Source organism: Xenopus tropicalis, chromosome 8, assembly GCF_000004195.4.
Source record: "Xenopus tropicalis strain Nigerian chromosome 8, UCB_Xtro_10.0, whole genome shotgun sequence".
Lineage (NCBI taxonomy): Eukaryota > Metazoa > Chordata > Amphibia > Anura > Pipidae > Xenopus > Xenopus tropicalis.
This window is the reverse complement of record NC_030684.2, coordinates 31896238-31911466: the sequence shown is the minus strand read 5'-3', so window position 1 is coordinate 31911466 and position 15229 is coordinate 31896238. Positions and strand designations below refer to the sequence as shown.

General features: G+C 42.6%; 1 protein-coding gene across 4 annotated transcripts in view; it reads right to left on the bottom strand.

The window, feature by feature from the left end:
- whrn (whirlin) overlaps positions 1-15229 on the bottom strand; it is a 58822-nt gene that overhangs the window by 7620 nt on the left and 35973 nt on the right. For 3 of the 4 annotated variants that reach the window (XM_012969314.3, XM_012969315.3, XM_012969317.3), the window contains exons 10-12: positions 2906-2977; positions 416-920; positions 40-206 (exon numbers count right to left, since the gene is read on the bottom strand). In XM_012969314.3, the coding sequence (XP_012824768.2) occupies positions 40-206; positions 416-920; positions 2906-2977 (744 nt within the window). The remainder of the gene's footprint in view (positions 1-39; positions 207-415; positions 921-2905; positions 2978-15229) is intronic. The other variant, XM_012969316.3, reaches the window with a different exon arrangement.

The window sequence follows — 15229 nt, the reverse complement described above, 5'->3', positions numbered from 1 at the left end:
CATTTAGGAAATATTTCTGGATAAGTGTGCTTCTCTTACCGGTTTTTGCAACCCCTCACAGCCTTTTGTTTTTTGAGGCTGTGGACTGCTGTCTTTGCTGCCACCGCCGCCAACATCCCCTGCATCAACTCCACTGTCCTCACTCAGGGTCTGCCCGCTGTCCGAAAGTTGAGAGAGGGAGGCTGGAGGGGAGAGGGGCAGGACTGCTGAACACAGAAGAGAGAAATGTCACAGAAGTAAGGCATTAAAACCCACACACTTAGCTGAATTTACTATGCCATTACTCTACTCATAAGTCTACCAGATTTGATTTTATTCCCACTGTATAAACGTGAGGATGTGAGCAATTTGCTAAGAATCTCCCTGAGTCCTTCTATTTCTGAGAAGGTTTCTATGGCGTGTCAAGGCCTCTCACCTCTTGTCTGGGGAACAGCTCGGATTTCATTCACATCTGGTTCACTGTTGGGGCGATGAACTTCAACCATCACAAAATGTTGACTATTGTTGTCCGAAGCTTCTCCATTTGTGGTTGAAGGTGGATGACTGGGTATTTCCCCCAAGACCTTTAACCTAGTGGGGGACTGGACTCTTGGAAAAGGAGTAAGGGGATGCTGTGTAACCAGAGCCAGCTGAGCAGGGGGGAGAGAGGGGGATGTAATTTTGGAGGAATGGTTTGTATAGATGGCTTGGCTTGAGTTTTCACTTGATGGGGAAGCAGGAGGACTGGTTAGAGGGGGAAGAGGAGGGCTAGGGTTAGTGGAGGGTACTGTAAAGAAAAGGCCAGATTGGGATGATCCTGAAGAGGGGCGTTGTGCACGCTCCCTACCCTGCCGTCTGAGTTGAGGAGCATTTTGTACTGCAGATTGAGGGGGAGCCGGTTGAAAATTGGGGGGTTCTTCAAGAAGGGAGTTAACATCATCCTGCAAATATAATAAAAAAATAGGTTCTGTCTATTCTCCAAAAACTACATTCTACAAAATAAACTGTATTGTGTATCTGTCTTAGTCAACACAAAGGGATTACTAATGTTCCCTGATGGATCCTGGTAATCTTATTAAAATCCCAAAATAGCACTAAACCAGATGATCTCATGAGCCAATCTCATCAGCCTGAGATGCTAAATAAGCCCTTATCGTGGATTGGCAACTACCTTTCCTGTATGCATGGCACCAAAGGAAAATGCAATTCTTGTGGCTTATTTGATTAAATGGGAGCAAAGTTGCCACTCATTACAAACCAGTATCTTTAATTAGGCAAGTGCATGTACCCTGGCCATGTACGTAGGGTTAACCCCTGTCCCCAAACTAACATCTGACATCATGGGGGGGCAGGAGTGGGGCTTTTTGGTGGTAGGGAGTGGGAGTGTCAGGGGTGGGTGTGTTAGGGCAGGGAATTTGCGCATTGGGGTTCACGGGGAGGTACTATACTGTATCATCCCATTCCCACAGGTACTATACTGTATCATCATCCCACTCCCACAGGTACCTGTGGGAGTGGAAGGATGATACAGTATAGTACCTGTGGGAGTGGGATGATACAGTATAGTACCTGTGGGAGTGGGAAGATGATACAGTGTAGTACCTGTGGGAGTGGGATGATATGGTATAGTACCTGTGGGAGTGGGATGATACAGTATAGTACCTGTGGGAGTGGGAGGATGATACAGTATAGTACCTGTGGGAGTGGGATGATACAGTATGGTACCTGTGGGAGTGGGATAATACAGTATAGTACCTGTGGGAGTGGGATGATAGTTAGTTACATAGTTACATAGTTACATAGGGTTGAAAAAAGACCAGTGTCCATCAAGTTCAACCCATCCAAGTAAACCCAGCACACCTAACCCACACCTACCAATCTATACACACATACATACACTATATATACAACCACTAGTACTAACTGTAGATATTAGTATCACAATAGCCTTGGATATTCTGATTGATCAAGAACTCATCCAGTATAGTACCTGTGGGAGTGGGATGATACAGTATAGTACCTGTGGGAGTGGGATCATACAGTATAGTACCTGTGGGAGTGGGATAATACAGTATAGTACCTGTGGGAGTGGGATGATGATACAGTATAGTACCTGTGGGAGTGGGATGATACAGTATAGTACCTGTGGGAGTGGGATGATACAGTATAGTACCTGTGGGAGTGGGATGATACAGTATAGTACCTGTGGGAGTGGGATAATACAGTATAGTACCTGTGGGAGTGGGATAATACAGTATAGTACCTGTGGGAGTGGGATGATACAGTATAGTACCTGTGGGAGTGGGATAATACAGTATAGTACCTGTGGGAGTGGGATAATACAGTATAGTACCTGTGGGAGTGGGATAATACAGTATAGTACCTGTGGGAGTGGGATGATACAGTATAGTACCTGTGGGAGTGGGATAATACAGTATAGTACCTGTGGGAGTGGGATAATACAGTATAGTACCTGTGGGAGTGGGATGATACAGTATAGTACCTGTGGGAGTGGGATGATACAGTATAGTACCTGTGGGAGTGGGATAATACAGTATAGTACCTGTGGGAGTTGGTGAGGTTCTTAGGTAAAGTTTACAGCCTGCAGATGTTATCAGTCAGTTCTTATCAGTCTTCATTTCTGTAGTGCCTTCAGTTTGTAATATCTCCCCAGCCCTGCCTGCATCTGTGCCTTGATTGGTCAATTTTACAGTCTGTCAAAAGAGCTGTGCTCTGACTGGAGAAGCCAAAAGAAGAAAGATCCAATCAGAGCACAGCTGATTACAACAGAATGCAAGATTTCCCCATTTTGTTTCAAAGCAGTGCAGAAACGGAGTGAGTTTTTGTTTTTTTTTATGGTGCCAAGCAGGTTTGGGGAGGCTTTTTCTACCCTACCCTTACTAAAAAACCGCCTATGGCTACTCACCAGAGAGATGTCAGGCAGTGTGGTTTGAGTGAGGCTCCTGGAGTCAGAACTCCCCTCAGGGTCTGTTCCATTCTAGGGCAAGAAAAGGAGATTAAATGTATGCGCCACCATAATGGCTAAATAATACCTAGTAAATATAAATAATACACACACAGAACTAAGACGTAGGAAGATGTCAGGACACCAAATACCGATGTAACATCACAAAAATGTATTATTGCTACATCATTCCCTGTAATGTTCCCTTGGCTGTAGTCAATGATTTAACCACCAGTTGGTCCCCAGTAAAATTATTTAAGAGTCTCCAAAACATCACTTTTAGTTTTAATGTATGATGCTGGTAAAACTGCTATAAGCGGAGATAAGAATAAGATAACGGCAAATTAGGTAGAAATGACAAAAGTGATCTAGTAGCATAGAATATTGTCAGGGTAGGTAGCATGAGCAGCTAGAAAGCCCCAGAAAGCAAATAGTATGGTAGATTCCCTGGGTGACGGTCAATAACTTGTCACCCACCCACTGTCAGGGAGCATACAATCAGGGGTCACTTTCAGGTCCGAACTAGGATTCAAAATAGGCCCTGGCATTTCAAGTACACAGAGGCCCAAACAGCCCCCACCAGCCCACTAAATAGTGACTGCCTATGGCACCTTACAGCAGCCCCTCTGGCATTTGCCAGAACCCACAGATTGCCAGTCTGGGCCTGGTCATTTTTCCCTTTTTATCATTGAAATGGTCAGTGTCATGTTACAGTCCTTCCTTGTGTTTTTTAAATACTTGTCTTCCCCCACCCTTTAATACCTATGGCAGGGCTCCTTAACCTTATTCTATTGTAAATCACATGAATGAATGTGTTGCTAAAAAAACAATTCTACCCTAAAACAATTACTGACAGTCCCAGACCAGCATATATGGGCAAAATATAAGATTAAATATCAAGGCCAACTCTATATGGCCCACTCTCATAAATCATCTACATGCTTTGTACAAGGGTTATATACCCAAACGACTTTAAATCATAATTTACACGTCCCCTTGTAAAGATGTCAGAACCCTTAGAGCCTCTGCAGTTCAACGGTTCTGTGTCCAGCAGAGCCTTCGCTTTCATTGCCTACTTCATTAATAATTGAAGTGGCCTTAAGACAGAATCCTGCCGTGCAGCACTTATAGGCTCATTCTAATTAGCAAATGAATTGATGATAACTACTCTGCGCATGATCCATCAGCCAGCTCAATATCCAACTACACGTAGAACCCCTCCCCCCCCCCATAACAGCAGCCTAACAGACCAATACAATTACATTTTATGCTGTGCTGGATATTAATCCTTGGCAAAATACAATGTGTAACATTAAAGTATAACCTTCATACTATACTGTCAATTTATGGGTTGAAAGGAAGATGAAGTGCATTTTTAGCTGAGGTATAGTTCCCCATTTCAAACAGGCTCAGAGTATGGAGAAATTGATATGCCTGGCTCTATGCCATCTAGCCCAGGCTCTTTGTTTATCTTCATTGTCTCTAAATACTTTGGGAATATGTCTTGTGTCAGCCAAGCGTATCTTGATGGTGGGAAGCTGCGCATAAATAAGTAGACAAGTACTTCTACGCAGATAAGACATCTATCCAATAGAAGATGAAATGCAGCTTTATATAAGGAATATTTACACTTTTGGTGATCTTCTTCAAAGAAATGTGGCATCACTTTGATATACGCTACAGCATTATCTCCAGCATGCTTATATATAAGCCTTGGTAAAATGTACCCCCTTCACTGACATAAGTTATTTTCTATAGCATATCAGATGCAATTGCATTGGCTTTTATCACTGTTCTTCAGACTCTTGCATACTGGAACCCATGTTATAAGCTTTATGTGATCTGAGAATACAGGGCACGAAAGGTTATCTTTGAAGGATTTATATAAAAGTTTTGTCCAGCATTGGACTGGTTGGCCAGGATACCTAGAGAAATCATTGTGGGCAGATGTGTGAGCAGTGGGTAGGGCTTTGCAATGGTGGGGCAGGTGGCATCTGTGTGGTCAGTGGTCGTGGGGCTCTGGAAGCCAAGTTTTCCAGTGGGCCCAAGGATCATCAGTCAGATGTTGGTTATCTGCTTCCCTCTGATGTGCTGGTAGGGCCATTACTATGGTTAGTGTTAGTGCTGTTCTGGATGAATGAACAGATATTGGCACATGACAAATATACACATATGGAATTGTCCGAAGGAAGGAACTACAGCCACCTGTGGCATAACTATAGAGGAAGCAGGCCCCAGGAGGGGACAGGGGGTCCTGGAACGCAGGGTATGCTTCCTCTATAGTTTTTAGAAATCCACCTTTCCCTGCCACTCTCATACCTACTCTGGCGTGAGGAGTGGGAGGCACAAGCGTGTTGAGGGAGGACCAGGTAGGGGCAGCCAGGCCGCTCTAAAGATTTTTTTGTTGGGGGGGAGCAGCTCGCTGTTGATATGCCACTGACAGACACATGGGCTGGTCTATCTCTTCTCCATTATAAACCATCACAACATGCCCAAACTTTTCTCATAACTCATTTTATATTATCTCTATTAGCTTAGTCGCTAATGGAGAATAAAATTCATGGTGATATATTGAATGTTGGTATCAGCCAAAGTTCCACTGGGCCTACCTAGACCCCCTGGCAGACTTCTTGCTCTATAGTTAGGTACAGTAATATTTATGTCATATCACCTGTAGGATAACAAATGCAACTTTCCTACTGAAAGGGTGAAAGCTTAGTTTTGGCACTTGGAGCTCAAGCAATCTAATTCTAATGCAACACAGGCTCCGCCGCAAAGCAATCTTGTACATGCAGACAGCATGGCCTTTAAATTTAAATCACTTAATTAAACTCTAGGGCCTAATATGCAGCCTTAAAATACATGAACTTTACTTGGCAAGGCAACAAATCACAAGCAGGAACCGGCGGATCACCCAAATATAAAGGAAATGGAATCGAAGCTAGATAATAAAATCTAAATAATACAAATGTAGGTATTTCAGTGTAGTGTATTTCTTTGTTAAGTTACAAAATGTTGTTTCTAAGCTGCCATTTGCAATAGAATTGTTAGGCAGTACTTGTGGTCCCTCAGTTGCCAAGCACCCGATGTGCTTGGTAAGAGTTAGAGTACTTCTGCCTAGTCAAACCCCTCAGTTACCATATTTCCTATAATTCCATGCACATGTGTGGCAGAGACTCTATCATAGGATGTCCTTCATTGGTGGCCCCTTCACATGATGGGACTACACTGCTCTATGTGTATGCGATGCTTACGTTTTAGCAAGCTAAATCATATGGCTTATGGTTATCAGGAGATTGGGTATATGATAGCCCTTGGCTAGTGGTTGAAAGGGGAAGGCAGAATTAATTATGCCTGGAGCACGGGACCAAGCTGGCATCCCATTATCAGCAATGCAGTCAGTCTTTGGTATCAGCCAGCATGCTTCCTACCTCTTACACAAAGCATGAAATACCTAGCATCAGGTACTAAATCACACTTAGAAGTCTTTAAGGTCCATTTACTTTGTTTCCAGCTATGTGTATCAGGCGCAAGGCAGCCCTATGGCAGACGGTAAGTACAAGGTTCCATTGCAACCTGTGCCTACTGGCCAGGACTAGGTAGGCAGAAGAGGCAGGTGCCTAGGGATCAATGGTCGGGGGTGCTAGGCACATACCTCTGTTGCCTGCCTACCCTGAGTTTTGGTCCTTTTGTAGCTTGTGTAGGCTGGGTATCAGGGCATAAATACAGTGCTGCGGGCAAAAGGGTGAATGCAGGTCTCGGAGTGTGTCATTTATTTATTAAGCCCTTTCATCCAGGGTCAAATGAAGCATTTTGTTCCTCGAATTACTAACATTTTTAGTTCCTGGAATTATTAACATTTTTAGTTCAAGTGCCACTTGAAGGCCCAACCTTTGGCCAGGGCTCATGAAATGAGTACAGATATAGGAAAATATCAGTGAATAAGTCATTCATAGTTCCAAGAATACCTAGGACACCATATACACAGTCACACTAAATCTCACCTTAACTGACTTTTAAGCTGGGCTTTCAGAAGTATCTAAATTTGCTAAAGGCTCAATTTTCTCCCTAACTGGCCTTTAGCACCACTCCCATCCCATCCCCAAAACTTTAAAGTGCTTATTACTTCAGAAGCAACCCACTAGTGGATAAAGTTCCTTTCTTGCACAGGGTCAGTTAGAGGCACAACACTGATTTGGCGGGTGGGAACGGGTTAAAGGACCCATAGGGAAGATAGACAGTGGTTAGACAGTGTCAGTGGTGGGCCCAGAATAAATAACCAATAGAAATTTAGATCAGTTTTGGGGATTTGCACAGGATATAGGGTAAATAAGGAAGCACAATCTGCCATGTGAAAAACTGACATTTAGAGGGAGGGAGGAAGAAAATTTGGGTACAGGCAGAATAAACCCATGTACAGATTAGCCTCATGCAGTCTCTATGAGCAGTTTCCTAATGGCTCTGGATCACCCATGTCTCTAGGCTCCACTAGAGCTCTGGGGTCTGGGCAGTTGCCCCAAAAGCTCTAATTATACTGTGCAGTAATATAACCTCTGATTTGTTTGTTAATTAAGGTAAGCAGGTGCTCTACTGTGACGTCACTCAGACTTAAGAATGGATGTCACAATCAATGTCAGAATATGCACTTCATAAGATCCATAAATAACCCTCTTTCTATTTAAGGATATTCTCTTTTCTAGCTGTGGAACAGCTTTGCATTCCAGAGGGTGTGCGATTAAGAGCAAATTTGTTTGGTTGTCTGGAAATTCAGCCAACACAAGCAAATCTGCGGACTGACGAAAATATGTTCTCCTGTCTGAGGCCCAGCCGAACAGCCCAGACCATCTGCTTCTTATAAAATGTTGATAAGAAAAAAAATAGAGGTGAATCATCAAAATTTTGCATTCGACTTTCCAAATATGCACACACGGATCTTATTTTGCTATCCACAAGGCTAATTTTATGCTGATTGGTCAGCCCTAATTATCATGTGAAGAACAAGGGAACTGCTGTGAGAGGCCATGCTATGCACTTTGGAAAAGAACAAGCAAGCCTAGGTCTAACTATTAGGTGCATGCTAGTAATATCATCTGCTTGAAAAGGCTAAATCAAGTTGAATGCCATTTATTGCTACTGGTTGCTATTCTCACACAGCCCACCCCCTTCTGCAATATATGCAGGCTGAGAGAGCTCTTATAAGCACTTATGACCTTTCATCTTTTATTGAACTATAACACCCTCCAACGGCTTTCTCTAATATAAAGTGCAACTCAGAGGCAGAACAAGAAAATGCTGGTAAAATACAGACTGGGCAGGCTCTGACTGGCCTAACAGAAAGTTTCCTGGTGGCCCTAATGGGTTCCAGGAAAGGTCTTTTTGTATCAGCCCATCAAATACATATATAAAACCTATACAATTTGGCAATATCTACAGTATATCTAATTTCTGTGAGAGTGGGTCCATTGTGTCAGGTTCTCTTGCTAACCTTAGACCCAGTCCAGCTCTGTGGCCAGGAGGCAACCATAGCCATCATCTTGCCCTTTTATACCTGCTATCCCTCTACTAATCCCACAGAATTCTCTGTAAAATCCAGTGAAGTCACCCATGTCTGGACACCACTAACTATAACTTTGTGTATAAATGATAGACTGGCCCAGCCATTACTAACCTGTAGCTGATTTGTTTCAGAGCAACTGAACTGTGTAATGGAGCCTGCAGGGCCACCACTGGGGGGAGAGAGGGTAGTGTTGGGCCCCATGAAATCTTCTTCCGTAAGCGGACACAGTGGTGTCACAAACGTCACACACATTGCGTAAATTACATACAAAGTTATGCCAAATCTTACTTAATTTATATAACAAAAACTGCCTTGAAACTTCCGTAACTAGGCTAGAAACTTAAGTAACTTGCGTATCAAGCAAAAGACGATGCAGAGAAGCTTTGTGGGGACAAACTCCACTGCCCCAATGAACTGACTGACTTATTAGCACATAATATAGCACAACATATATATGGAGTTATTTACCCAATAATATGAGCATCTTGACTGGTTATTGGGCCACACAGAAACATTATTGGGTCCCTACACTTACGCAATTTACGTACTTTCAAAGAAACTTACGTATAAACTCAACTGACCCCCCCAATTAAAATACTTATTAAAACATGAATTATTTTTACTATTTTCATGAACTACTACTGACTAGTTATTGGGCCCTACACTAACGCAGTTGACAGCACAGAGTGGGGGCAGGTAGGTTGGATTGGATTAAACTTAGGCCAAACTCCACTGACCCCCAATAAACTGAATGACTTATTAGCACATTAATCAATCAAACTATTTATATGAACTGCTTATTATAGAGTAACATCAGCTGTTTATACTGCACACACAAGGGGCATGGCCAAAATGTTGGTACTGCGCTTGTGTTCATGGGGGCCCCATATAAATAACTTGTGCAGGGTCCCAAAGTTTCTGATGGCGGCCCTGGGAACCAACAGAAAATTAATTATGGGTGTTGAGCACTGTAGTTCATTAGATTTAAATGTGGTTGGCTACTAACCTTTGCAATAATCTGTACTTGTTTCAAAACACTCTTGTTACTCTTAAGTTGACCATATTTTGCAGTAATTTGGCCAGTACTTTCGGCTAGTAGCCACAGCCTGATCCAGGCTTGGTCACATATTAATCAGTGAATTTAAATAGGCCATTGAGTGAGACCCAAGTAAAGTTGGCCATAAACGAGCAGATTTAAGCTGCCATTTTGCCCCTTCAGGCCGATTTGGCAGCTTACCTGCCTTTGTATGGGGACCTCCAAGGGCCTAACTGACTGATATCTGGAGGAAATTCAGGCAGATATCCATTGGGAAGGCTTGGTTTTAAAGTTGGATTGTGAACTGCATCATCTCACTGATGTGGTCCTTGCTCCAATGGTTCGTATTCCTTCACTGTAATGCAATTGTTTAGACAGTGGTGTATTTAGGTACCTAAATACACCCCCTACATCATGCATGTGACATCACGTGATGTCACTTCTGCCAAACTATCTGACCCCCTAATCCCCCCCAGCTCCTATGGAAATCCGTGGCACAGGGTGGGGGCATATTTTTTTACAAATTAAAAAAAACAAATACATAGACACCTGAAGGCCGCCTCCCCCAAACCCCAGCCTTCGGGTGCCTGATTATTAATATGGCCCTGGGTTTAGATTGATATCAATTACCTTAGATAGGCATATCGGGGGGAAAGATCTGCTAGTCTGGGGACCTAGCTAGTTCAGTGTCTATACACACAATAGACCAAATAAAACAGATTTAAGTTTTAAAAGTAAAAAGAAATGTGTGCTCTTCAGCACCACAGAACTGAGTAGCAGATCCCAAATCGCCAATATCGCTTGCTTGCTTGCTTCATGGATATATTATTTCAGGTTAAATTCCTTTTTATGAAAAAGATCATACATTGTTTTTCCCCCTGACTTCAAATATGCAAGCTTTATCAGTGCCAGGCCCCTATTCATCTAGGGTACTTATACTGAAAATTCAATAAAAAGAAAAAACCTTACAAAATGGATGTCTTTACATCAGAGCTGCTCCCACCCCCCTTCACAATTTTTCTTATATTGCTGCCCTGTGAATAAAACTGCCTTCAATGACTTAGAATTGTAATGGAGAGTATGGAACTAAAAAGGCCCGATTCTGAGCATGCAGAGCTGGTTACTGACAGGCTTAATGCAGAGGAGTCACTTTGAAAAAAGGCCAAGCTAACAAGAGTTTAATGCAGCACAATTCAGTGCATTTAGGAAAAAGGGCATAATTACAGGTCTCACTGAGAAGGGCAAGGACGTGTACTTGAAAGTAAGAAAAGCCATCTGTTCCTATGAAAAAGAAAGTAAAAAATCAATTCTACTCTGCACTAGTACTAGCTCTATCCTACACAATGTTTATTATTTTAAATGCTTAATTTAACATGTTTTTTTTTCAAAATGCATCAGTTAATGGAGCTTCTCCAGCAGAATCCTGCATTGAAATCCCTTTTTTTTTAAAAAATGCAAACAGTGTTTTTTATATTAAATTTTACATAGGGCTAGCCATATTCTTCATTTCCCAGGGTGCCATAGCCATGTGACCTGTGCTCTGATAAACTACAGTGATATTGCCCCCCTCCCAACAGCCAATCAGCAGAACAATGGGAAGGGAGCAAGATAGCAGCTCCCAGTAGGTATCAGAATAGCACTTAATAGTAAGAAATCCAAGTCCGGCTTGGGACTCCTCCAGTTACGTGGGAGTAGGAGAAACAATAGGTTACCTGAAAGAAGTTCTAATATGTAGCGCTGGCTCTTTCTGAAAGCTCAGACTCAGGCACAATGCACTGAGATGGCTGCCTATATAGCAATGTTGCAGCTAAAATATTACACCACATATGTTTTCCTACTAGCGATTTACATTCTTGCCAGTAGGAAAGCATTTGAGGAGATTAGTTGCACCACTGGAGGAGATTGATCACAGGCCGACTAACCTCCTTGTGTGTCATTGCCCTTATAATGGAAAACTATGAAGCAGAACCCATTACGTTATCAAGCATCATATACAGGCAAAGCACCTTACTTATGTATGCATGCCATTTGGGAGCACAGTGCTTCATATGAGCCAAAGGGAGAAGCCTAGTATAATTGTTCTGTACAGTTATACAGGACAAAAGATAAGTCACTTTGTATCTGTACCAAAAGTGGTCTTTGTATCTGGGAAAGCAAATTGGCTTCCTCCTTAGGCTAATCCCCCCTGGTATTACCCCAAGATCCCACACTGCTCTACATTAATGCAACCACTGATCTTCCACAGAGGCCAGCAGTGGCCAGGATCATTTGGATTGGGGGCCACAATACATACTCTTTTCTAGATCAGGTTTAGTAGCACTATGTCTAATTGCATTTGACTTTATTCCACCTCTCTAGGGTCATTTATGACCGCAAGTTAGGGTTGCCACCTCTGCTGCACGGGAACTCTGGGCAGGGAGGCAGGGAGAGACTTCACGGGGATGGGGCTCTGACACAATTGGCCAATTGTTGTGTCAATTTTGGGAAAAACTGGGGAAACCAGGCAGGCAGTTTTGACCCGGGCAGCTGCATGATTTGGAACAGGAAGCATTAAGAAAGCAACTGTAAGGAAGTATAAGGAGCTTTGATGGATTTTTTGTGCGACTGACTGTGGAGATTTTTTATATTACACTGTAGCTTCCCTACATATTACAGCTGGCAAGAGTGCCAGTCGGACCCAGTAAGTCTCAGGGACCTGTGACCCAGTTCTCCTTATACAACCTCTAGTCCCAGGCTACTGCTTGCGCTGCCTGATGCGCTCATGAAAACAAAATCACTTCTTTAAGGACACATGGAACCAAAATGGAAACAAAATTAAGCTTTACAGCTTTGTGGCTAATTTGATAACATGGTTAAAGAGAAACAAGAAATGTTTTTTTTTCATAAATTTGATTCTGAACAACTTTCCAATACACATAAATAAAATGATTTCAATGGATTTTTTGCCAATGTAATTGCTGTTGAAAGCAGCATTTGTTTATCACTTCCTGTTTTCAAGGTCTGGCTCTCTGCTATGAATGAATTGTGAGTGATGCTTAACCTCCATATACATGGTTGGAAAACATACAGAAGCCTGACAATGAAAAATTCATATGTAGGCCCCTTGGCCACCACAACCTGTAGTGTCACTTAATGATCCCATGGATTTCTAGATCACTCCTACTTCTGGCTTCTCGTTAGGGCAATATAACACAACAGGGAGTTATGACAGCTGATAAGGAAGGCTGCCTGAGACACAATGGCTGCTTATACAAGGCCAAAACTGAAAGCTGAGCTAGTGACATCTTTACAGAAGTAAAATGATTATAAATATACATTACATTAATAATTAAGGCATCCTAAAAAGATTTTGTGCTGGGGCCCAATAACCTTTAGTTCCAGCACCAGTGCCCCTGCCCTTCATTGCCCCACCTGCCTTAGCCAGAGCAAATTTACAAGCGATGGGGGAAGATGTTGAGGACCGGTGTGGGAACTAAACTGAAGCCTGTCTTTGTTTGTATGACTACAGGGCTGTGATTGGCTATCCCCCTCCTGCTGTGCTTCTGGCAGAGAACGTTAGGACACGCCCACCCTCCATTTGACAGAGACCTGATAGGATCTATAGCTCCAATAAAGGGGCCATTTTTGCAGACTCTATTCAATTTTAGCCCAAAGTGAAACCAGCACCATATATTATTCATAATTGCCTATATTAGATTTTTTCCATTTATCCAATATGTCTTATTTTAACCAATGGCAACCCATCAGCAGGTAGTAGGGTCATGCGGTATAGGTTCCTAGCCAGTTTTGTGAATTTTAGAATAGTAGAGGAATAGAATAGTCAGTGACAGCCTGTTCTTGGCTCATTTTTAAAGGGTAAGTTAATCACCTCATTGTTTTCTATTTCACCCAGTTTCTAGGGGAAGTTAATCCCATCACTGTTTGCTATTTCACCCAGTTTCAATGAATCTTAAACACATTATTGTGTTCCAAGAATGAGCGCTAATGCTCCTAAAATGGCTACTAGAGCAATTCCTGTTTGGGAAAAATAAAGAGGATTCATCGAAACGAACGTCTGTTTAAATTCAAATTTTTGAGACAATAAATATCAAACTGTTCGAATTTTAAAGATACTGGCTCGAAAAACCGTGATTTTCGAAATGTAAACTTGTTCAACCGATTATCGTGACATATTATAAATACAACAATGATCAAATTTAATTTGAATTTATACGACTTTAAAAGCCAGAAAAAAATTAATTTTAGTAAATCAGCCCCATTGATTAAAGATTTTCAATGGTTTTTAGCGCTGCTGAAAGCAAATATTCTTTATCCCTTCCTGAACCAGTTGTGAAGAGAATATAAACAAGGTAGACAAATGCTGCTTTTAATAGCAATTACATCTACTAAAATGTTTAAACCACTGAAAACCAGTTTTTGGTAGAGTTTCCCTGTATCAAATAAATAAGAGCTTATCCCTGCTGTTACAGGCTGTAGGTGCACCTCAGGTTCTGCGCAGAAGTAATAGGTATTGTATATCTTGCAGAGCAGTTCTATGCTCATAACCTTGTATGGGGGCAGCTTGATCTATAGGATAGTTGGAATAATTAATGGGTGCTCATAGGAGCAGTATAAACTCCTCAGCCATTCAACCTGTTCGAAATCAGAGTGCTGTAAAATAACAATGCATAAAAATTAAGTTTGTCTGGGGTCAGCAAGCACAAAACACCACCTTACAGTACTCCTGTATCCGCTCAGCAAAATGAGTGCACTCTAATAACACATAGCAGCCTCAAAAACAAGTGCCTTTATAAATGACACTCAGGGTGGCCACTTTTGATGACAGCAAAAGCCAGACAAATGGGGGTGGCAATGACATCAGGGGCAGAGTGTGATGTTGTGGACAGGGCTATGTTAGCTTCCGTTGCCTCACAGAGCAACACTTTATGGCTAAGATTCTGTCTACTCTCTGTCTACAATGGTCTGAGAACCCACTGATTATATCACTGCAGTATATTAAGCCCTTTACAGGATTCAGGGGCAGAGCTAGTCTAAAGCTGGCCATACACGCACCGATAATATCGTATGAAACCTCGTTTTGTGTATAGCAAGTTGGCGAGTCGACCGATATCGCAGGAGGCTGCTGATATCGGTCGACTCGCCGATCGGGCGGTTTAAAAGATTTTGATTGGGCGCCATAGAAGGCGCCTGAGCAAAATCTGCCTTCAGGACTGAACCGGCAGAAGGAGGTAGAAATCCGATGGTCGCACGAAAGATCACAAATCGCCACGTGTGTGGCCACCTTAAGCAGTATTTTTGTCCAAAGCAAAACTGCTTAGCCTGGCACCCTGCCTGTACATACCCCACCTGCCTGCTCTTCACACCCCAACCCCTCTCGACACTAAGTCCACAAAGGACTGACTCCCACCGCTCTCTCACCCGCTCACTACTGGTCTTTGTAAGCTTGTCCTCCAATTGCTCCCTTAGTCCCTTCCCCTGTTGCGCTCAAAGCACATTCCACCCCTGCTTACCCCTAATTCTGGTCCTGTTTAGGACCAGTCAAAAAGTAAAGGAAAACAACTCCACAGAAGTTTTAGAGCAGCAGTTCAAACCACCAGTCCAAGGTAATTGTTATTTAATCAATGGGGATTTCAAGTTCTTCCTCGCCTGCCTGCAGAGCCATTAATCTTCCCCCAGCAGACGAAAAACTGTA